This window comes from Danio aesculapii, chromosome 9 (assembly GCF_903798145.1).
Source record: "Danio aesculapii chromosome 9, fDanAes4.1, whole genome shotgun sequence".
In the NCBI taxonomy this organism is placed as follows: domain Eukaryota; kingdom Metazoa; phylum Chordata; class Actinopteri; order Cypriniformes; family Danionidae; genus Danio; species Danio aesculapii.
Window position 1 is genome coordinate 10,521,253 of NC_079443.1, and position 22,827 is coordinate 10,544,079.

At 36.7% G+C, this 22,827-nt stretch overlaps 1 protein-coding gene across 3 annotated transcripts in view; it reads left to right on the forward strand.

The window, feature by feature from the left end:
- Positions 1–603: 603 nt before the first annotated feature.
- ankrd10b (ankyrin repeat domain 10b) overlaps positions 604–22,827 on the forward strand; it is a 38,581-nt gene continuing 16,357 nt past the window's right edge. For 2 of the 3 annotated variants that reach the window (XM_056464765.1, XM_056464766.1), the window contains exons 1-3: positions 605–973; positions 6,340–6,492; positions 12,238–12,329. In XM_056464765.1, coding sequence (XP_056320740.1) covers positions 782–973; positions 6,340–6,492; positions 12,238–12,329 — 437 coding nt within the window. In that variant the 5' untranslated portion in view covers positions 605–781. Of the gene's footprint in view, positions 974–6,339; positions 6,493–12,237; positions 12,330–22,827 lie in introns of all 3 variants that reach the window. The other variant, XM_056464767.1, reaches the window with a different exon arrangement.

Here is a 22,827-nt window from a genome sequence, read left to right on the forward strand (position 1 = left end):
GCTATATCGATGCTAAAACGATATATTGTGTAGCCCTAATACACATTTCTCTTATAATGAGACAAAATAGAAGCTCTCTTAACAGGTCCTGAAAAACAACATTGTGTTAGACAGTCTCTCAAAAATTAGTTTGCGCATGTTCTATTCTATAATCAATTGTTTGGGGATTTATCGTTGGATATTTCATTTGTTCCTTCACTAAGTTAACCATTTGCAAAGGTATATATTTAAATAATTTTATCATATCTTTTAGGGGAACAACTTATTTGGTATTTTCTACAGAAAGCATCATAACTCAACATATTTCCTAACGTGTTATTGACCATCTGCCTTTCTTCCACTGAATCCATGTGTGAAATCATCCGTTTCTGGTTTTGTCTTACAGTTATTTACTAGTGAGCAGATTCCGTCCGAATATCAAATGATCCGTTTCGTGTTCTGCATGTCCGTTTGTTTGTAGTAGGCATGCGCAACTTTAGTACGGAGAGATCCATTTCAGGTTTTGGTTGACGGCTATAGCGTACATGCGTGCTACCTCCATTCCTGAATCCTACATTGTCCATTTTGTGTTTTGAGAGATGCTCCGGTGAAGTTTGATTCCTCCTTCAGCGCGCAACTGTGTGCTGTGTGTGTTTGTGAGGTGAGCACGCCGTGCGTCTCGTCTCGCCTCCCCCTTGGAAGCGCTTTGTTTGGGCGGGTAGAGATCGTGCAGTCCACCATTTTTAGTGAAGATTTCGGCTTCCACGCATTTCCAAAACGCGAGTGTCCGTGTCGTGCAGTGATGTCCGTGGGTCTGGAGTCTGGGTTTTCTAGCGAGGAGGTGCTGAATATTCGCTTCCCTCTCCACCGCGCGTGCAGGGATGGAGACGTGGGCGCGCTCTGCTCGCTCCTGCAGCGCGGCTCCGAGCAGCTCTCGGTCGAGGACTCTTTCTACGGCTGGACGCCTCTACACTGGGCTGCACACTTCGGCAAGGTATACACTAATATCATTTCACAGCATACCTTGATTGATTTGTTGGAGAGAGATGATTAAACATGTTTGTTGTTCCCTTTACTACACAACATTGCATCTGTCATTGTGTTGTTCATACATGTTGAGTTGTTCGTGGATGACACTCCAACCGCATCTGAAGAATATAATGGGATCAATTGACCGTATATGTAACGACGAGCCAGCGTTACATTCGCAGACAGAGCTAATCTGTATTTCCCCCTTTGCTTTCCCATTTTCCGCTTGTGTCACAGACCAGCGGGTTTCCTACATGGAGCCGCGAGGGAGAGCCTGGAATTATCTGGAGAAAAAGCAAGTTGTACGCGGAACTATATAAACTTTATACAATTTTAGGATGGAGTAGGAAGATCATTTTTGGGAGTCTAAATGATTGAGGAAATATTTTGACCTGTGATGAATTTAAAGAGTAAAAATTGGATTTTCCATTTATTGATTCTTTTGACATTTAGCATTTTGACATTTGACATGTACAAATATAATACCTCAGAACTAGTGACGGTATTATTGTTTTTGTCATCCTATGCCATCAATATTGCTAACTAAAAACCAATCCAGCTCGTCTATTGGCAGTAATCCAGTTTTTTTTTTCCATAAAGTTGTTTTATTGCAAATTTTGTTCAGGGGTAAAAAGTACATAATTTTTTACTAAGACTTTGAATGTATATATTTTTTCCTAGTTTCATCCAACAACTCTCTAAAAAAATGTTTACTGCTCCAAAATATTATAAATCTTTCAAAAAATAAAATACATTGTTTTCAAGGGGGAAAAAGTTTTTTTTTTTACCCAGATATTTGAAAAGAGCATATTTTAGAGCAGTAATTACAATACCGTGATATTTTATTCAAGGTTATTATACCGTCAGAATCTTATACTAGCCCATGCCTATTCATGACATAGATTAAACAAGGTACTGGAAATATTTCTCAGAGGTTTTTGGTCCAGATTTGTCGGCTGCACATCCATGATGCGAATCTCCCTTTCCACCACATCCCAAAGGTGCTCTATTGGATTGAGATCTGGTGACTGTGGAGGCCATTTGAGTACAGTGAACTCATTGTCATGTTCAAGAAACCAGTCTGACATGATTATTCATGACATGGCCCGTTGCCTGCTGGAAGTAGCCATCAGAAGATAGGTACACCATGGTCCTAAAGGGATGGACATGGTCAGCAACAATACTCAGGTAGGCTGTAGCATTGACACAACGCTCAATTGGTACTAATGGGCCCAAAGTGTGCCACGAAAATATCCCCCCACCATTACACTACCAACACCACCTTTCTTCCCAATCACCTTTCTTTCCCATTCTGGTGCTTGATTTGAACTGCAGAAGATCATCTTGACTATATCTACACGCCTAAATGCTTTGAGTTGCTGCCATGTTATTTGCGTTAACAAGCAGTTGGACAGGTGTACCTAATAAAGGAACAGATGAGTGTATTTATTTTTTACTTATGGTTTACAATGCTAATCCAATTAAAACCAACTCTTTGGTAAACAAAGTAAGTCTCTCATATAATATATCCACTTAAAGAAAGAAAATATATTTTACAAAATATTGTACTTTATGAATCTGAAACCGTCTAAAAACTGAATAAATATTTATTTACACACATTCACATGGCTAAAAAGACTCAATGAAAGGCTAAAAAAAATCTGTGGAAATTTGCGAATTTTTACAGGCTCAGATTCTGTGTGGGCCTTAATGTCCTTTGTTCAGATAATAAACCAAATACTACTTTTGAGTGCTAATAACAGGCGTCATTTTAGCTTGATACCTGTGGGTGTAGTCTTGCCTCAATTACTGATGTTGATCTTCAGGTTTCCCTCACTTTCTCAAGAGCTACATTATCTTTATCATGTAGCCCATGTCTGTTGTCTTATTCTCAGATGTCTCAAGGTTGTCCATTAGGATGAAGTATGAGAGTCAGCAGGCAGATACAGTATAAACACCAACTCATCGGTTTATTTTTAGAAATGTTTACTGAAAAGGGAAAACATGCGTGAGCTTGCATTTTAACCTTTTCAAACTCTAAAGTGAATTCCTCAGCCTCAGTTGATGAGCGTGATCAACAGGGTGTTTTATTTCAAACCAGATCTTCCAGTTGAATTAAAATGATGCATGATCTTATATGACTTATGAGTCATGAGGAAGTTGTGTGTTCTGGTGCCGCTCCCACTGTGTGTGTGTGTGTGGGTGTGTGTGTATTGTTTGGTTTGATCTAGATGGGTGTAATGTCTTCTATAAAGCATGGGAGTGTCTAGAGAAGAATCGTTTAAGCATGGTTGAGAAGATGAATAACAGGAAGAGTCTGAAATTTGAGATAAAGTAGGAATGAGGCACTAAATGGTTCCATTAAGTAGCAAATGCAGTTGATTTCCTACTCCGGTACATTAAAGTGAAAGCAATATTTAACCCAAGTGGATGATTAACAGAGGTGTTGTATAACCCTGTAATGAGAATAAATAATGGACCTTTTCACAAGCTGTGATCTGTAATTGTTTTTTTAATGGTTCCCAGTTTGGTTTTGAAGGCTTTCTTCAAGTCTATCAAAGGACAAAATGCACTTTTGCGTAATACACACTGTAGCATCTGCTTTATTCTCACAGTTTCTAAAACAGTTTGTTCAAGGATCTGGGCTGTCCAAACACCTCATACTCTTTATCTGATTGGTCAGATTTGTTGTGATTGCCTAAAGCTCTTAAGTCTTGTCTGAAACCAAATGCCATTACCGAATTAGATATTCAGCTCCAGTGGCTTTCACAGCACTTGTAAACTCAGTAATAACTAGGCATGGGCTGGATAAGATTCTGTCAGTTTGATAACTTTGTATGAAAAATATCACGGTTTCACGGTTTCATTGTGATTACTGCTCTAAAATATATTCTTTTTTAATTGTCTGGGTAAAAAAAAAACGTTTTCCCCTTTAAACACAATATATTTGATGTTGAGAAGCGTAAAATATTTTGGAGCAGTAAACATGTTAGGCTAAATCATTCAAATAAATCATTGACTTCTGCTGTCTTCATTTGTTTGAAAAACACAGATTTCTTTACAATTTAAAATGGAATCTTTGGATCTTTTCTGCTGGAGATACTGTTGTCCTAAAAAAACTAATAAAAAACATCAATTAAAAAATCTTACATATACCGTAGAAAAGGTATAGCAGAAAATTTTGGCGGTTTTAAAACCTTGACTTTTCCAAACCGCGGTATACTTTGAAAACGGTTATCATCCCATGCCTAGTAATAACCATGGAAATTGTTTTATCATCTACGTCTTTTAGTGCCTTAAAGCAAACTTACTTTTAAATGGCTTCAGCACTTCAACGTTCTTATGTTGACTGCAACACAAACCAAAACAATTCTAGCAAATAGAGAGAGGGTACCAGCAGATTCTTGATTCCTATCAAAGTTATGCGATTTTTGCCTCAGCAAAATGTGATTGGATAACTGGATGAACCGACACACTGACCTCAGTTAAATCACCTCAAATGATATTTAAATGATACTAAGATGTTAGTGATCTCAAACATCACATGGCCACTTCCAAACATGTTCAATTTTTAGTTGTTTGCCATCTGCTGCTCTGTGGAACAACACGTTTATTATAAACAAAAAAGGAGGTACAGTCAGCTACCCAAAAATGTTTCCATCCACCTATTTTTATGCACATTTTGGATATGCTCATAAAAAATTGGTTGATGGAAACGGCAAGATGCGCATGAGCAATTCCATGCAAATATTAAAGTTTTCGCCAAAATATCAAAACCGTTTCTGCGTTTTTTTTTTGTGTAAGCAAGTATTTTACAGTGCTTTAGAAATACTCAAAAATGTCTCCGTTAATGTTTTCAAACTATTATATTTAATTTACCCAAATCACATAAGTGCCATTTTCACATCCATAACGGAGAGATGTCACATCCATAATGAAGATTTTTCCTCATAATTACAAAAAATCTCAAATAAAATCAAATAAATCATTTTTGTTCTATAGAGAGCCGACTCTTATGCTTTTGATTGGCATTGGGTTTTTTTTGGGTTGTGCAGTTGAATTCACAGAATTTCTACAAAGTATGTTGTATACTGCAAACTTGCTAACATTTTTGGTCACGTCCATAACGCATGTTTATTTTTCTAATTTAAAATAGAAAAAATGTTTACAACTTGATATTTTTCTCTGTGGTTTGTAGTTTTGGAAAATATAAACAGATGTGTCAATATATCGTTAATGTATACTTTCTCTGTGAATTTATGATTTGAGATTTTACTGCAAATGTCACATCCGTAACGCTGAAATTGCTCGCATACATTTTGAAATCGCACATTACAGAGTATACTGTAGGGGATTTTGTAGGGGAGTGAATCTCGAATAATATATAACAAATAAATGAAAAGCCCAGATAAATAAAATATAGGGAAGATAAAAGTGAATTCAGGTTATCACTATTTCAGTACAGATATTGAATTATCAGCACTGCATAGTCTTCATTGTATATTATTTAATCTTTATTAAAGTTACAAAAAATTAGTTGTGGCCGGATGTTTTAAAATTTGAAATACTGAAATGTTCACACAGTCACAGGCCTTTAAGGGACAGTTTACTCAAAGATTAAAATGTACTCACTATTTACTCACACTTCACTTGTTTCAATACTATAGGAGTTATTAAATTATATTCTTTTTCTGTTCATTTAAAAAAAAAAGAAAACTCATAAATGTTTAAACAAGTGAAGGGTGTAATGAAAATGGCAAGTAATTTACTCCATTATGATTAAACTCTATATTAAACTATAATTCCAACATTGCATATCCTGCGATGTGACTATTGCGGATGCACACATTGCGATATCGTTGCTGAAATGATATATTGTGCAGCTCTAACTTAAATATAGGGAAGTTCTCTTTACTACTTTGTCCTTGGCCAAAAACTTGCTCTCACATTGTAAGTGCTGTGTAAGCATTATTAAAATCTATTTTACATAGGTATAAAAATAAATTCAAAACAAAAGTTTGTTGCGTGTTCTATGATTTACTGTAATAAATTTGAACATCATTGTTTATCTTATTATTTGCCATGTATATGTAGACATAACATGAAACATTACATCATGAAATTGTACTTGAAAGTTCTGGGGGAAAGTCATGGAGTTTTAGTAGTAAAAATATGTATGAACCCTGGACAATTTCTTCTGAGAATTTTTGAGATCCATACTGCTTGCCCCCTTTTTCTTTTGAGCAATTTGACCACGTCGCATTGATCTGTTAGATTATCTGTCAGCATGAGCTGAGCACTGTTGTCTGTGTGCTCTCCTCTGTCCCGCAGCTGGAGTGTGTGGTGCGTCTAGTGCAGGTGGGATGTGGTGTGAACTCTGTGACCTCTCGCTTTGCCCAGACGCCTGCTCATATTGCTGCCTTCGGGGGTCATCCTCAGTGCCTGCTCTGGCTGCTGCAGGCCGGAGCTGATATAAACAGACAGGTAAGACTTTACTGCTTTATTAGACAAGAGATGAATACAATTTCTCAGGATATATTTTGATCTGAAGTGATCACGGAGTATGGCCCAAAAAAGTAAACCTGAGTGGGAGAACTTGTTCTAAGGGGTCCAGTCATGCTCTTGAAGGGCAAACGTCCTGCAGAGTTTTGCTCAAACACACTTGTTTGGAAGTAACTTAACTTGGACACCCATGTATTGGGCACAACACAAAGCAGTTGTTTATGGTTGCTTTGTAACGTCACAGCTACCCAATAAACGTGTTTCTAGGTGTAATTTACAGCAGCTTTCAATCATTCAATTATAACATGGACTTTGTTCTATGCATGTTATTACAGTTTTGAGGCTTTTGGTTTTATTTAAAGTGTTATAACCTGGGAATTTAAAGAGTTATAATCTGCGAAAACCTAGTTAACTAAAGCCTCATTTACACGAATACGTTTTAGTTTTAAAACAGAGTTTTAGAATGAAAACCATCCACGTCCACACTGGCATTTCACCTAGCATTTCTAAAGAACTCTCCATCTACGCCACACCACTGAAAACACACATCACATGCAGACAGTGAAGACACATTCATCTTGTTGTCTATATCTAACGGCATATTCCCCGACTTTAGTCTTTTGACTTTATTACTTGTTCTCCGGTAGCGTGTTTTGGCTGAGCGCAAAGATAAGTTAATATATGAATTTATGCAACCACGTACACTGATACTGCACATTTGACTGAATGCTTGCCTTTATTTCCTATATTGTATAAACTTATTGTGCGCCATACTTTTAAATTGGCCATTATTGATTATTGACACTGATATTCAGCAAAAGATAGGGTAGTTAAGTTATAGGCTCCATTTTGCTATAAATATGCATACAGTAAAGATGACGGCTACATGACGCCTCAACATTTCTGCTGTCTGTTAAGTTGCTAATATTAAAATGAAAATAGGCAGTTCCTTAAATCATGTTTTCATTTTAATATTAAGAAAGTGAAACAACGTAGCCAGGTTGTGATGTGAATGAGGTTATTAAGCAAACTGTTCCCTTTCAAGATTTACCCGACATGTCCTCGGGAGTTTGTTTTCCATATCCAACTTGCAAAGTCTGAATTTACAAGGAGAGGATGCAGGACTGAACTTTGTGTAGGCTACTTAATATTGAGGAAAAAGCCCCAATCAGATATCTGCAGCCACGCCTCGTTTTCGTTTCGTTTTCCCCTATCCGCACTGACAGAGCAGCAGCGTTTTAAAATGGAAACGGCCTCTTCAGCATTTTTAAAAAGCTCAGTTTTCGGCACTCAAACTCCGGCATAGTGTGGACGGATGGCGTAACCATAGTAAAACTTGTGCGTTTTAAAACTAAAACGTATTAGTGTAAACGGGAACTAAGTTAATGTACTAAATGCAGTAGAATCTGTAAAATAAATTAACATGAAATTATGTTAATGTCTTTCATGTGGTAAATCTATATGAATTGTGATGATTTACTGTAAAAAAAAAAAAACCTAATAAAATTCTCATTGTATCATTTCTAACAGTTTTCCCTCATATTTGTTAGCAGTAATGTGCTTTAGGGTGTTTAATGTTACATTTTTAGTTATTTGGTTAATGCTGTGCTGTTTTAGTGTCTTGTCACATCATGGTATTTTGTTTGTTTTTGCAGTGTTTCTTGCGAAAATGGCTTTGTGGTAACCCATAAGATTCTGTTTTATCTGTCTGTTTTTGAGACTTTGATTAGATAGTACTCATCGTTTGGTAACCGGACTGTACAAATCAAAACCAAAGCTATTAACTGATTTTAAAACTACACATTGGAAAGAGAAGCCAATTTTACAGAAGTTGTATGCCGTCATGCAAGTCCAAGAAAAATTTGGGACCGTATATTGAGATAGTTTGTTCTACTTCTAATCATGATAACAATGTGTAAAGGTCAAATAAGTATTGCTTTATGGATCGCCCTCTTACAATGATCTTTCATGTATTATTATGGTAATCATAAGCTAAATTTTAAATTGCCATACTATTGAATTGCCTGAGAGATTGCCTATACACAATACTATCACATGGAACTGGCAGTGTTATGTATACATATTTGCTCATTTAATTATTACTTCCTAAACCAGGGGCGTTGCTAATATATATATATATATATATATATATATATATATATATATATATATATATATATATATATATATATATATATATATATATATATATATATATATATATATATATATATAAATTAATCATAAATGTAACTGGAAAACAACATGGACACATATAGACTTGTCACATGGCAGAGAATTAGGTTTATTAAGTCTTACCTCCCTGACTCGTCATCCCTTCTTTTTACTTCATACAAAAAAATCAGGAGGCATGCTTAAGACCACCATCATATTATTATCAAACCTTAGTTTTGTGGACTTGCAAAACTCACTGCAAGCCGTTACCTCCGCACTGAAAGCAGGTCGGTTTCACAATGCATGAGTGGCACGTGAGCAGCAGAGCAGCAAGTACTTTTTTCAGCATGTGTGTTAACAACCGGGACTCGCACCAAGAGATGAGCAACGTTTCAAGCAGGAGCAGTGTGCGAGGCACCCGGGTATAGTTTTCTGCGCACATGCAGAGATGCGTCAGTTTGCTTTTTGATTAAACTACATTGCTTTTACCAGTGGTAGTTCGGTTGCACATAGAGAATAACGTCTTTATTCTGGGATTACCACTCTTAATAAATACACTTTGCATATGAAGTAAATCATATCTCAAAGCATTTACTGAGGCGCTGGCAATTTTTAATAAACGCATTTAATAATCTAATTCCTTTAAATTTTATCTTGGGAAATAACCCAAATCAATGCAAATCACCGTAATCTTTCAGCTAAATTGGGCTTATTTTATTTAACAACATGAGTCGAATATAACAACACTTGATGCAAACCAGTGCAGCCTGGGAAGAGACATATGTAAAAACTAATAAATAAACAAAGACAAATTCAATTAAATTGATCTACTACACAGAAAAAAATAGGGATGCATTATTCAGATCCTTTCAGACAGGACTTGACACACTGGTGTCTGTTTCTATATTTTATGATAAAACCTGCTTTATTATGGTGATTATCAGTACACTGTTGGGTAGTTTGGTTTCCTCAGTTCAGAGCTTTCAATGCCGTTTTTGTGTCTCTGTGTTCATCTACGGTATCACTATTGTATTTTCCATATGTGCAGAACTGAAATCCCCATCAGCCTGTGTGTGAGCACAATGCTGTTTATTCAGATATTCACCGCCTCCAGCATTCATTACAGCAGAGAAATGGGATTACTAGGCCATTGTTACATAACCGCAGACGTGTTCTCCATATATAGGCTAGTTTCACGTCCCTGTTGACTCCGTCAGATCAACATTAATCATTTAAGGGCATCACGACTGATCTCTTCCCCGGTCTTAAGTCTTGCTGGAGCGAAAAGCAACAAGGCGTGAGTCTGACCCACATTCTTTCACTTCTGAATCACTGCTTCTGCTGAAAGAACTGTGTGGCACTCAGACCCTCGCCTGATTCTTTCTTTCAAAGTGAAAAGTTCAAGCCTCCTGTTGGGCGGTGCTGCTGCTTCACCAGGCTGATTCACCAGCCTCTAAATAAATGATGATGATGGGCTATGACTGAGAGATTGCATTTTTACTTCCAGCGATATGTGGATCGCTGCCATAATATTAAGCAGTCTATCTTGGTAATCTGCTGAAGTTATTTTATAAAACTACTTACTCCAAAAAAATAAGTAACTGACTTCATAAGTTCAAACATTTTTGATTTGAACTTTTTTTAATATTATCTTTTACATTGAAATTGGAAATATTGCTTTTGTAATTAAGATGAAGTTGAAGCAAGGATATTCATTAAAAATGAGGTAACGTTAAAAACAACCAGTAAAATGAATCGGAATCAATAATAAATCAATAAGTTAAAAAATAACCCTGTAACACTTTAGTTTAGGTCACAATTCTCACTAATAACTACTAGCTTAATACCTGCCTATTATTAAGATATTAACTGTTTGTTAGTAGTTATAAAGTATGGTCTTATTCTACATCCCTAATCCTACCCAAAACCTAAACCCAACTTCTACCTTAATGAACACTTTTCACTAGACCGTTTTGACGCATTTAACGGTCATCATAATCTTAAATCCTTAAAAGTTTTTAATATTTTGATTAAAAAATAACATATGAACATTTATATTCATTTATGTATGTATTATATCATCTTTGCGTCAAATTAAAAACAATGAATTACTGCTTCTGCGAGGCGTTTTCTAATGCAGCATCCAAGCGGAAATTTATGGCTTGTGAAAATCATCGTCACTGTGTGTGTGTATGTGTGTGTTTGTGTACAATGGTGGGAAAAAGTATTCAAAGCTTAATTTTTTTTTCCTCTGGGAATAATATTGCTAAAGGAGCTGTTGACATGGAATTAAACCAGATTTTGGTAAAAACTCAAACAATACGCGAACAAAAATATAACAAAGCAACAAATTGGAAAAAAATGTGTACTGACAATGAAATGACACACGGAAAATGTACTAAACGACTGACGTGTTTTAAATGATTTATATAAAAGGCTTTTTTTGGTGATGGCAGCTTAAAGATGACTCTCATCTGGAGAATGAAGTCACATGAATGGCTCAGGTGTGAGTTTTTCACAGACTTCAACAGAGTGTAGAAATCTCGATGGTTCTGTGGGTTTCGTCTGTCCAATCTGATCTTGAATTTGTATTTTCTATTGGATTCAAGTCGTTCTACAGATTAAGTTTCTTTCTCTGAAAGCATTTGTGAGTTTCCTTGGCTGAGTTTTGGACCATTGTCTTGCTGAAATGTCCACCCTGGTTTCATCTTCATCATACTGCTAATGTAGATGTTGAAAGCAGCTAATATTAATTTACAATGAGGAAGGGCAGAGGGTTGCTGAATTCTAAGAGATTTCAGCTACTGTCTGGGCTTTCACTGCCGAACTACACCTCCCATTCTTTATGTGTTCAATATTTTTTCTGTGCGTCATTTAATTTTATTATTCATGACTTCATTTGTAAACTAGTTAATATTGTTTCCTTTGCATATATGGATTTCTTTGGTTGTTAACAGCACCTTTAGAAATATGTTTTCTGAGAAAAATGGTGACGTGTTTGATACTTATTTCCCTCATTGTGTATACGTTGTTGAGTGTCCATGTGTGCTACAGTTCTGCAATGGATTTCCAACCTAATACACATAACTTGGTGTAAAGATCGTATTGGATTGTGTCGTTGTTTTTACTGCAATCAAGTAAATTATGTCAATAGTCAAGTTTATTAAAATAAATGACTAAATGCATTTTTAATCACTAAATACTGAATTTATTTTCCAGTTCGCACACATCTATAATTACTCGCAAATGTAAGTAATATGGTGGCACTGTCAAGTCCTGACATTTAATTTTTATAATTTACATTGTTCTTTTTTTTGTCAGTTTGTTTTTTTGTTTTTGTTGACATTATACAAATATCCATTGCTTGAAACAGATGGAAATCTGTCTGGATTGTGCTGTCTTTCTATGGAGATCCCAGGCAAGCTGCTATTATGGCCCATATTTTTGCCTGCCATGTCTCCACATAGATATCATGACTGAAAACAGTCCATTTGCAAATTTCATGACAGTCCTGCTCTCATCTGGTGCTTTTAAATTCTGTCTGTGTTTTAGGATTATGTTGGAGAAACCCCCCTCCACAAAGCGGCCCGTGCTGGCAGCACTGACTGCATTAACACCCTCCTGCTCCAGGGAGCAAAGGCAGAGTAAGTCTTTAATAACTTCTGCTCACAGTAACTGTTTCTCTCTCTGTCCCTTACATCCATACAAATGCCCCGCTGGTGCTTCATTTAAGAAGCGCTCCATCAAAACACAGCTGTTGATCCATACAGATAACAAAGCTCTACTTTTCTTTTCTTCCACTTCAAGACAATATGGGAAAAGAACACATATGGTGTTTGTATATAAAGTATACTTTTAATTGAAGTTTTTCAAGCCTTCTCTGTAAATGCATATGATCCCCATTGTCCAGAGTGGTAAACTGGCTGGATTTCAATCTCACATTTTTAGTTTGTAGTCTGCGTTAGTAATTTTCTTTAACTGATAAATTAAAAAAAATGTACCTATAAACTATTACTATTTGTACTTATTTGTATTTTAATTTTAAGATTTGTTGTCAGGTATGGCCGCAGAAGACGACATTAAAGTAAATGGATAGTAAATGTTTTGAATATGTGAAGGAAATAAATTTTAAGTTTAGGAAAAATATATAGTATTTTTATAGTGTATGTAGAACGTATATTGCTTATATGGTAACATTTTACAAAAAGGTCTCCTTATTTAAAAAAAGATTGTTCACCCAAAAATGAAAATATTGTCACCATTTACTCACCCCCAAGTGGCTTCAAACCTGTTGAAGATATTTCGCGGAACATTGAAACCCAGTAGATAACTATTGACCTTTATAATGTTTTTTTCCCCTACTATTTATGTCAATAGTTACCGGTTTCCAACATTCTTCAAAATATCATCTTTTGTTTTCAACAGAAAAAAAAAACTCTGCTAAAAAGGCTTGGAACTACTTGAGGGGAGTACTTGTGATTTTATTAGAATTTTTAGGTGAACTATGCCTTGAACGTTATTTAACGTATTCACTTTATTAGGAATATATTTGGTTAACATAGTCAAGTTATTGATTGTTCAAATTATGAATACAATGAATACAGCTGCTGCTTATTGCTTGTTTATCCATTTAGATGTACATAATATAACAATTTAATATTGTATTCGAAATGGGACTGGGCCAATAAATGACTTTATCACAAACTGTGATAATTTATATTAATAACAATGATAAGCTCTGGACATTTTTACTCTATATTGATCTAAGAGCCAATCACAAAGCAGAAATGTGCAACAATAGGAATCTAAAAGCGAATGTATCATATGTATCAATAATCTATCGGTCGAAATTGTTATGCCATTTAATGGACCCTTTAATTTTTGTGGCTTCAGTCATTGTCAGGGTACTCTTTTAAATCTGGAAGCATTAACAACTTGTATCAAAAAATATATCGTTATCATTCAATATGGAAAATAATTATCGACATTGCATTTTTACCATATTGCCCAGCCCTAATTCGAAAGTGTTTTTATTGCTTGTTCAGATAAATTGATGTTTACTTAAATTAAGCCATTTTATAGAGATTTACTGTTTAGTTAATCTAGATTTTTTTTTAAATAAAATGCATTCTTTTAATTGAAGTTGATTTGACAAATGGCAACAATATTAAGTAAAAATAAAATAGTATCATGACCTAACAGTGAACATTTTTATTATTTTATTATTTTTTAAAACAAGTGTTTTTTGTTAATTCTCTGTATGTTTATTTATAATAAAAGTATAATATACACAGTATATGCATATACTAATGTATATTATATGTAAAGAATTAAAACATTTAATTGGGACCTGAACAGCACTAGATAATTACAGGGACATGTGTTTGATCACGGTTGCAACTGAAATCTGCAGGAAGGTAGATCTCCAGGAAAAGGGTTGGTCACCCCTGAATTAATCAATCAATGGCATTCTTATATTGTGCATTGTTGATAGCTAGTGCATTAACAGTTTTTAACAAAATAAACCCTTTTGTAAAATGTTACTGTATAGAATTCAAGGCAATTATTTAAGCAATCCAAGCTGAAAATGTGACGTTGACAGCAACTACATACAGCCAATCCATGTCAATGTGCATTTTGATGGAGCTCTTCTGAAATATGTGAGCAGATTTGGTATTATTGGCTTGGTTTTGCCTAAATGTGAAATGTATTCTGAATTTGACGATCTCTATCATGTCTTCTATAATCCCCTGTGAAGTGCGGAGGTAATATCCTTTTTGTTTCCTTCACTTTTTGATTTTAAATGTATTGTCATTACAAGGTTGCGAACTGCTGCACATTTCCTCATAGCTCAAAAGTAAACAACAACTCTTGCTATTTTAAGTCGACCTTGGTTGCTAAATGTTTTTATCCTTGTTGAGAGATAAGAAGTAAGAGAACCAAATGTGTGAGCTGCACTCAACATGTCTCTGCAAAGTCAATGATGGTTATTTTAATGCACTCTAAATCTGCCAAAACATTACTCCTGGCCCAAATGACACACTATTCACTTTTATACTATGCACTTATGCACACAACCGTCAGAGTATTTACAATTTTTGGTGTGAATGCACGACGTATACTACAAAATGGCATAGAATAGTGCACAAGTACATGTGATTTGGGATGCACCAATTATTATATTTATGGGGGCCACTTCTAACACTAACGAAACACACTTGAATCAGCTAATCAAGAAACTCTTCTCAATCTGTTTTCTTGTCTGTACTTGGGGTCTTGTGACCTGGTAAAATGTCATCATTTGTTGGCCAAATCCTTTTACAATTCAAAGATGCATCAGGATGGGATGGATCAAGTCAGTGATCAAGTCAGCAGTGGGCCATAATTATAGTAACACAACAACATACTGCTTCTAGTGGCCGGTGTAGTTAAAAATTACCCCTCTGGTATCGAGTCCACTTAGAATCCCAAGGGGTCATCTGAGGTGAATGCCTGATCAAAAGCTATTATTGTGATTCCTTGTTGTGTGGCTAATTAGAGCTGCGTTAGCTTGTTGTGCCTGTTGTACCCGCGATAATGAGAGGACTTGCAGTTTATTTAAAGAGCCCATATTATACATGAAATAGGGTCATATTTAGGTTGTAAGGGTCTCCAACAACAGTCTAATATGCATGCAAGGTCATAAAACACTTTTATGGTCTTATAATCTGCATTTATTTTTACCTAATTATCCCAACGACTCCCATATGAATCGTTCAGCGATTCATTTGTTCCCAAACCCCTTCTCAGCGCGAAGCTAATCTGCGCTGATTGGACCGATGACAGCCTGCTGCGATTGGTCGACAGTGACAGGCTTCAGCACGAGACAGAGTGAAATGCCCAGCTGGTAATCAACTATATAAAAGTAGTCACAGTGCACACGCGCTTCATAGTGTAAGGCTTTTTTCACACACACACACACACACACAACCCTCCTCAGAAGAACTGGGGGAAGCGACGCGAGTCTCTCTCTCTCTCTCTCTCACACACACACACAACGCTCCTCAGAAAAAATAGGGAAAGCGACGCGAGTCTCTCTCTCTCTCTCTCTCTCTCTCTCTCTCTCTCTCTCTCTCTCTCTCTCTCTCTCTCTCTCTCTCTCACACACACACACAACGCTCCTCAGAAGAACTGGGGGAAGCGACGCGAGTCTCTCTCTCTCTCTCTCTCTCTCTCTCTCTCTCTCTCTCTCTCTCTCTCTCTCTCTCTCTCTCTCTGTCTCTCTGTCTCTCTCTCTCACACACACACACACACACACACACACACACACAACCCTCCTCAGAAGAACTGGGGGAAGCGACGCGAGTCTCTCTCTCGCTCTCTCTCTCTCTCTCTCACACACACACACAACGCTCCTCAGAAGAACTGGGGGAAGCGACGCGAGTCTCTCTCTCTCTCTCTCAGATTCAGATTCAGAGAGCTTTATTGGCATGACTGTAAAACAAATCACAATGTTGCCAAAGCAAAAACAAAACACAGAACATACATATAGATAAAAGAGAAATAAGTAATAATAAACAAACACATGTATATATAGCACTATATTATAAATAACTGTTGTCACAATAAACAAGTTCATTAAAAAGATGAATAAAACTATATAATAATAGATGATAAGGGCAGAGAGCTTTAATAAGGGATGAGGGGGTTCAGCCTTTTTCTCTCATATGGTGGCATGAGGACACGTACTGTGCTGCTAGGTGGAGACACTTTTCATTTTCTCCCAGAATATAATGGAGTTTCTCCATATCTGTGGCTTGCTGGAATTGTGGAAGAATTCGAGATATTTGTGTGAAGTAAGCATCTCTTATGCTCTCATATTTGCTGCAGTGAGTGAGGAAATGCAGCTCATCCTCCACAACTCCAGCAGAGCAATGTGGACACAGTCTGAGCTCTGGGCTCCTCCAGCTGCGCTTATGTCGGCCCGTCTCCACACTCAGACTGTGTCCACTCAGACGGTACCGGCTCATCAGCTTTCTCTGACCAGGGCTCTTAATGTTGGTCAGGTACGGGGCCAGTTCATAACCAGGTTTAATCTGGTGGAAGCATGCTAACTTTTTTATTTGTTGAACTTTAGTTTGCCAATTGAGTTTATATTCCTCCTGGGTAATCTTTTCTATTTCTTTAGTCTTTATATGTTGGGACTGGGTTTGTGAATTTAGTTGGTGTTTTTCCACTATATAGTGCATGGGGTCGCTGGCCGGATGTGCATTTCTATATTTGAGGGCTTGCTGATGGTAGCTCTCTGGGCTGGAGTGAGACAGATGAAGCCAGAACTTCCCTGCTCTCTTCTGGATTTCTGAGAGCAGAGGGAACCTGCCTAGTTCTGCTCTGCAACCAAGGCTAGGTGTACTTCTGTGAACTCCAAGGATGTTTTTGCAAAATTCCAGATGAAAGATTTCAACTGGACTTTTTTCCCAAGATTCATAGTTTAATTTAAATGCGGGTCCCCAGAGTTCACAGCCATACAGCAGGACTGGCTTTACAATGGTGTCAAATATTTTCAGCCACAGTTTAATGGGCGGGTTAAATTTAAAAAGGGTTTTTTTAATACAATAAAAAGCCCTGCGTGCCTTAGCGGTCAAGTCTTTTAGGGCTTGACCGAAGTGTCCAGAAGCTGTGATTGTCAGACCCAAATAACTATAAGAGGTGACGTGGTCAAGAGTTGTTCCTCTGATTTTAAAAGTGTGCCTTTTTTTGTCAGTCAGACGAGGTTTTTTACAAAAGATCATGATCTTGGACTTCTGCATGTTAATGGGTAATGCCCATTAATGCTCTCTCTCTCTCTCTCTCTCTCTCTCTCTCTCTCTCTCTCCCTCTCTCTCTCACACACACACACACACAACGCTCCTCAGAAAAACTAGGGAAAGCGACGCGAGTCTCTCTCTCTCTCTCTCTCTCTCTCTCTCTCTCTCTCTCTCTCTCACACACACAACGCTCCTCAGAAAAACTAGGGAAAGCGACGCGAGTCTCTCTCTCTCTCTCTCACACACACACAACGCTCCTCAGAAGAACTAGGGAAAGCGACGCGAGTCTCTCTCTCTCTCTCACACACACACAACGCTCCTCAGAAAAACTAGGGAAAGCGACGCGAGTCTCTCTCTCTCTCTCTCTCTCTCTCTCTCTCACACACACACACACACACAACGCTCCTCAGAAAAACTAGGGAAAGCGACGCGAGTCTCTCTCTCTCTCTCTCTCTCTCTCTCTCACACACACACACACACACAACGCTCCTCAGAACTAGGGAAAGCGACGCGAGTCTCCTGTCTCCTAGCTTACGATCGCCATAGCAACGACAAACGGCAGTGGAACGCGAGCTCACAAAAGCCTTTAACGTTAAATCCGTAAACAAAGCGGCACGCGTCGCGTTTTTAACGTGGCTTACATGTGATAAGAGAATATAAAGAGTAACCGCGTGTACTGTACCAGGTTAACAAGTAACAAAACACAATAAATACATAATTTGCAAGCTAGAGTAAACGAGGCAACAATTTTAATCGCACTTACTTACACTAGTGAATAAACCTCAACCACTGACTCTTCACAGTTTCATCTTTGGGTAGAGACTGTCAATATTATCCATCTGAGCACAGCGTGACTTCATTGGACCGGCGGCGTCTGTGTGTGTGTGTCTAGTGTTTTTTCTGTGTTAGTGGGCGGGGCCGCAGGTTTCAAATCTCCCTGGTTTGCGCGCGTAACTACTGGCGAGGCTTGTGTTTCGTGGCTGCGTCATCGCGAAACACCTAATGACTCGTTATCAAGACGACTCGTTTGAAGCACTATGAGTCGACTCTTTATAGATGAATCAATAGTTTTAAACACTGTACACTTACAGATTTAAGCCTTAGCTGGATATTTCACTTCACTTAGAGCTGTGTTACACACTACATGGAAGGGCATTTTCAAAAACCCATAATATGGGCTCTTTAAAAAAGCCTATTTAAGAGCTCGCATATCCAGTTTTTGCGATTAACGTACATTACTGCGCTCATGTTAAAATAAAGCACACACGACTTTTGTAGAAATGAATAATTGTGCAATTCCTGCATTCCCGCGTCGACAATAATACTGTATTAAACCAGGCTTCAGAAGAGTTACCGGTCAGAGGCGAGTAAAATTGCCGTCGGAGAGAAGAGAGCAAAACGTGTGTGTAGATTGTCGAAATGGCAGGAAGTATGTCCGCGGTTTAATTACTGTAGTTAATAATATAAACATCTCTATGGTGAAAACATCCGAAAAGCATCATTCCAATAAAACATTTGTTTTTAAGTTGTTGTTTTCTGCCACTGCAACACAGAAAGGCCTTTGTCCCGCCCTTACATTTGACGTAAAACTAGACAAGGTCAACTGTGATTGGCCACTTTTCATGTCAGTCAAATCACCGCTTCGTAATCTGGGTAGTTTGTGTGGGTATTTTTGCATTAAATGTCACAAAAGTTCACAAACATTTTTATTTTTCCGGCGTGAAAATTGGATAAAAATCCTCTTTGTTAATTTTAAGCACTTTTCTACAAAACAAGCCAATTTTCCAGGTATTGCAAGACCTGAATTTCTTAAAGCCAAATTCAAGCACTTGTTGAGGCAATTAACATTATAATGTACACTACTTGTCCATTTAAAAGAATTGAGGTATGTTCTTCTGAGCTGAACTTGCCTAGTCTGATCTACCAAAGACGCAGATTTTGCATATTTGTTATTGATAAAAGTCTTAAGGCTTCAGGTTTACTACAAGCTTCTAGACTTACTAGATTTATTAGACACTTGTAGCTTCAAGTGTGTTGCAGCTGGTTGAAGCAGAATCTGCAAGATGTTGATCCTTTAGGAGCAAGTTGGAAACCTGCCTGATCTACACAGCTAGTGTCTGATCCTGCTCTTGAAGGGCCAATTTCCTGCAGAGATAAGTTCCAGCCTTCTCCAACATACTTGCCTAAAAGTGTCTAATAATCCTGAAAAACTTGGTTAACTGATTCAAGTGTGGTTAATTAAGAGCTGGTGGGAAAAAATGGCCCACGTAGAAGAGAAATGGGTATTATTGGCTGTTTTAGATGATTTACATGTGTACACCTCTACATCAGAGGTTTTATTGAAGTACTTTGTCCTACATGACCATGGGTATCAATCCTAATTCTTTTTTTTTCCAACCAATGTGCCAAATGCACATATGGCTTTTCAGCCACACAAAAAAAAATCTGGTGTACTGTTTATGAGGTTTCTTTTATGGCATTGATGATGTAATTTAATCAAAATATAGTTGGTTAAATAGACCAAAGCATTAGTTTAGTTTTTTAAGCTTAAATCAACGGCTGTTTAAACTTGAGTCCCTTTAAACATTAGTGCTGTGAGGAGCAACAGCTGAGTGCTGAAAATCCATTAAAAATACTGTGGTAAAAAAAAAAAATCATTTTTAAACGCATGGAACCAAACAATGGAATTTAATGCAGTGCTTGTCTGTGTTGAGACCTACTTTATATTGTGTCTTAACAGAACAGATCTTTCCGTTCACCGGAAGTGCCTGGGCAGTCTTATTCCAAATGAAATGTCCCCATGCATAAGGTCTGCTGCCAGGAAGCTTCTAGTGAGCCTGAAAGCTGTGATGAGCTGGTTCAGGTTTATTGATTAGTCCTGTAACCAAACCTTGATGATACCAAAGTGCACTGTTGACTTTGCAAAGGGATTAGAGGCATGCTCAAATGTTATTAAGAGTTATTGTCTTTTTCAACAGATCTCCAGAGTGTTGCAACAAGTCTCTTGTAGTAAAATTTAGTTCTGGAGCATAACCTTTGTGTATAATATGCTTTGTAATGAGAATAAACTGTAAAATGCAGTGGTACAGGACCATTTCTGTTGCTCATTCTGGAGAAATGCAACAGTTGAATCTGAATGGGTTCTCTGTGTTTCTTATGTCTTGATAATGAGAAACGCTGCTTGGGAATTTAAGGCATAATTTGATGATGATGGTCATAATGAATTGAACTGTAAATCGCCTGATGTTCCACAGCGGCACATCAAACCAACATTTTCGTTATTGACTGAGATGTTACATTAATTTGGCTTAATTTATGCGATAGAATAAAATACAATTGTGAAAACACATTTTTTGTAATACTTTTTTTATGCCACACTATGACATTGCAGTATATGCAAAAATCTGTCCTAATTACGGCTGATTATTCTGCTTTTCAAATTTGTTTTCTGAGCTCAAAAAGTGCTGTTTTGTATAGTAAAGGTAATATGTGTTTTGTGGAACAGCAGGTATGCTGATCAGCTTGCTATAGTGTTTCTGGCAGGCTTTTGGTGTAAAGATCACAAGCCTGCTGAACACTACAGCCGCACATTAGACCTGCAGATGATGCTCTCCTGTTTTGAATGCCATATGGAGCATAGTGTTAACACATTAATAAAATTTACAACACTCTGGTGCTTATTTTTTGCCCTAATAAAGTACATTTTTAATATTAATCACTTTAATTTGAGTAGTTGTATTTTTAGTCATTAACTAAGCAAGCACACCATGAATACTTGCTCAAACATTTATTTTACTTATCGTTTTTGTCTTCTGACATCTGTCATATGAACTAAATCAGTGTTTCTCAAACACGTTCCTGGAGGACCACCAGCTCTGCACATTTTCCATGTCTCCTTAATCAAACACACCTGATTCAGCTCATTAGCAGAGATGGAGAGACCTGTAATGGGTATGACAGACAATGGAGACATGCAGTGTTGGTGGTCCTCCAGGAACGTGGTTCAGAAACACTGAACTAAATGAATCATGAACTAAAAAAGATTATTATTTTGGAACATTTGCAATTAAAATTTTTATGAATGTAATATTTTCGTACTCTACATGGGAATTCATAATTTTTCTCATGTTTATTTAATTATTTATTAGATTGGACAGATTTGTAGTCTTTATAGCGAATCCTTAATGCATCTGAAGAGTTTTAAATGTGTTTGTAGAAAGAGTAATGGACACTATAAGGAAGATTTTTTTTTTTTTTAATTAAATGTCTTTTTTTCAGCCACTGTCTCAGTCAGTCCTAGTGGTATCATATGTAACTTTTATCTAAAATATATAAAGGATATATTTTAATTAAGACTTATTTTTTAAAGCAAATATGTGATAGATCGGTAACAGGTTATATTACTTTATCTTTGAGTAGCATGTGGCATTCAAAATCAGAAAGATGAAATGTTTTGGGGAAACTAGGGGTTGTTTTTACATATTCAGTTTATCATTCAGCGCATGTTGTGTTTATTGGAAATGCTTTTGAGATCATGATGAAATGTGCATTTAGCAACCAGACCAATAGGATTGCTGATGTTTGTTTTTTATTATGGCATTATGAACAATGTTTCAAGTCTTAGAGTGGTCTAGTGGCACTGAAGCTTCAGGCAGCTTTAAAGGTTAAGACAATAATAGTGTGTCAAATTTACCCAATTCAAAGCAGAAGAGAAAGTTTAAAAGAAGGAATTCATAATATATTGGAGTTAGTAGGAGATTAAGAGGACTGAGGGCTTTGGGTTTAGTTTTTTAATAATTAAAATATCTTTAAATCCTACAAATAAAAGTATATTCTGCCTCTGTAGTTATTCTTTTGTTCAAAAACGTTTTTAAAATAGTTTTTTCAATATTACTAAATCTGGAACAACATCTACTTCATCTAACATGCTTTAAGTTGTTTAAGTTGGGTCTAATGCCCTGCATAAAATAACACTTACCTGCATTATGATATTTCTCTTTTAAAGTTTTTATACAACAATATTGGCATTAGACTTTGTAGGTTCAAAGACAACTACCACTATATCTTCAAGAAACGTGATTTTTCAAGAATTTCATAACAAAACAATAAATTGCACAACTGGATGTTTTATCGGTTTCTTGCTTCTCTCTCTCTCTGTCTATTTCTAGCACTTTATTACTTCTATTTCTTGAGACCCAATATCAACCCTTATACTTTCCATTCCTGGAGAAAATGTATCAGCCCCCAATGAAGATATTCTCTTGACACTGGGAATAAACTTTCATTTTCCTTACAAGATGGCAAATGAACCGGATCACAGTAAAATCAATATGTCTCATATTTTTAAGGATCTCTC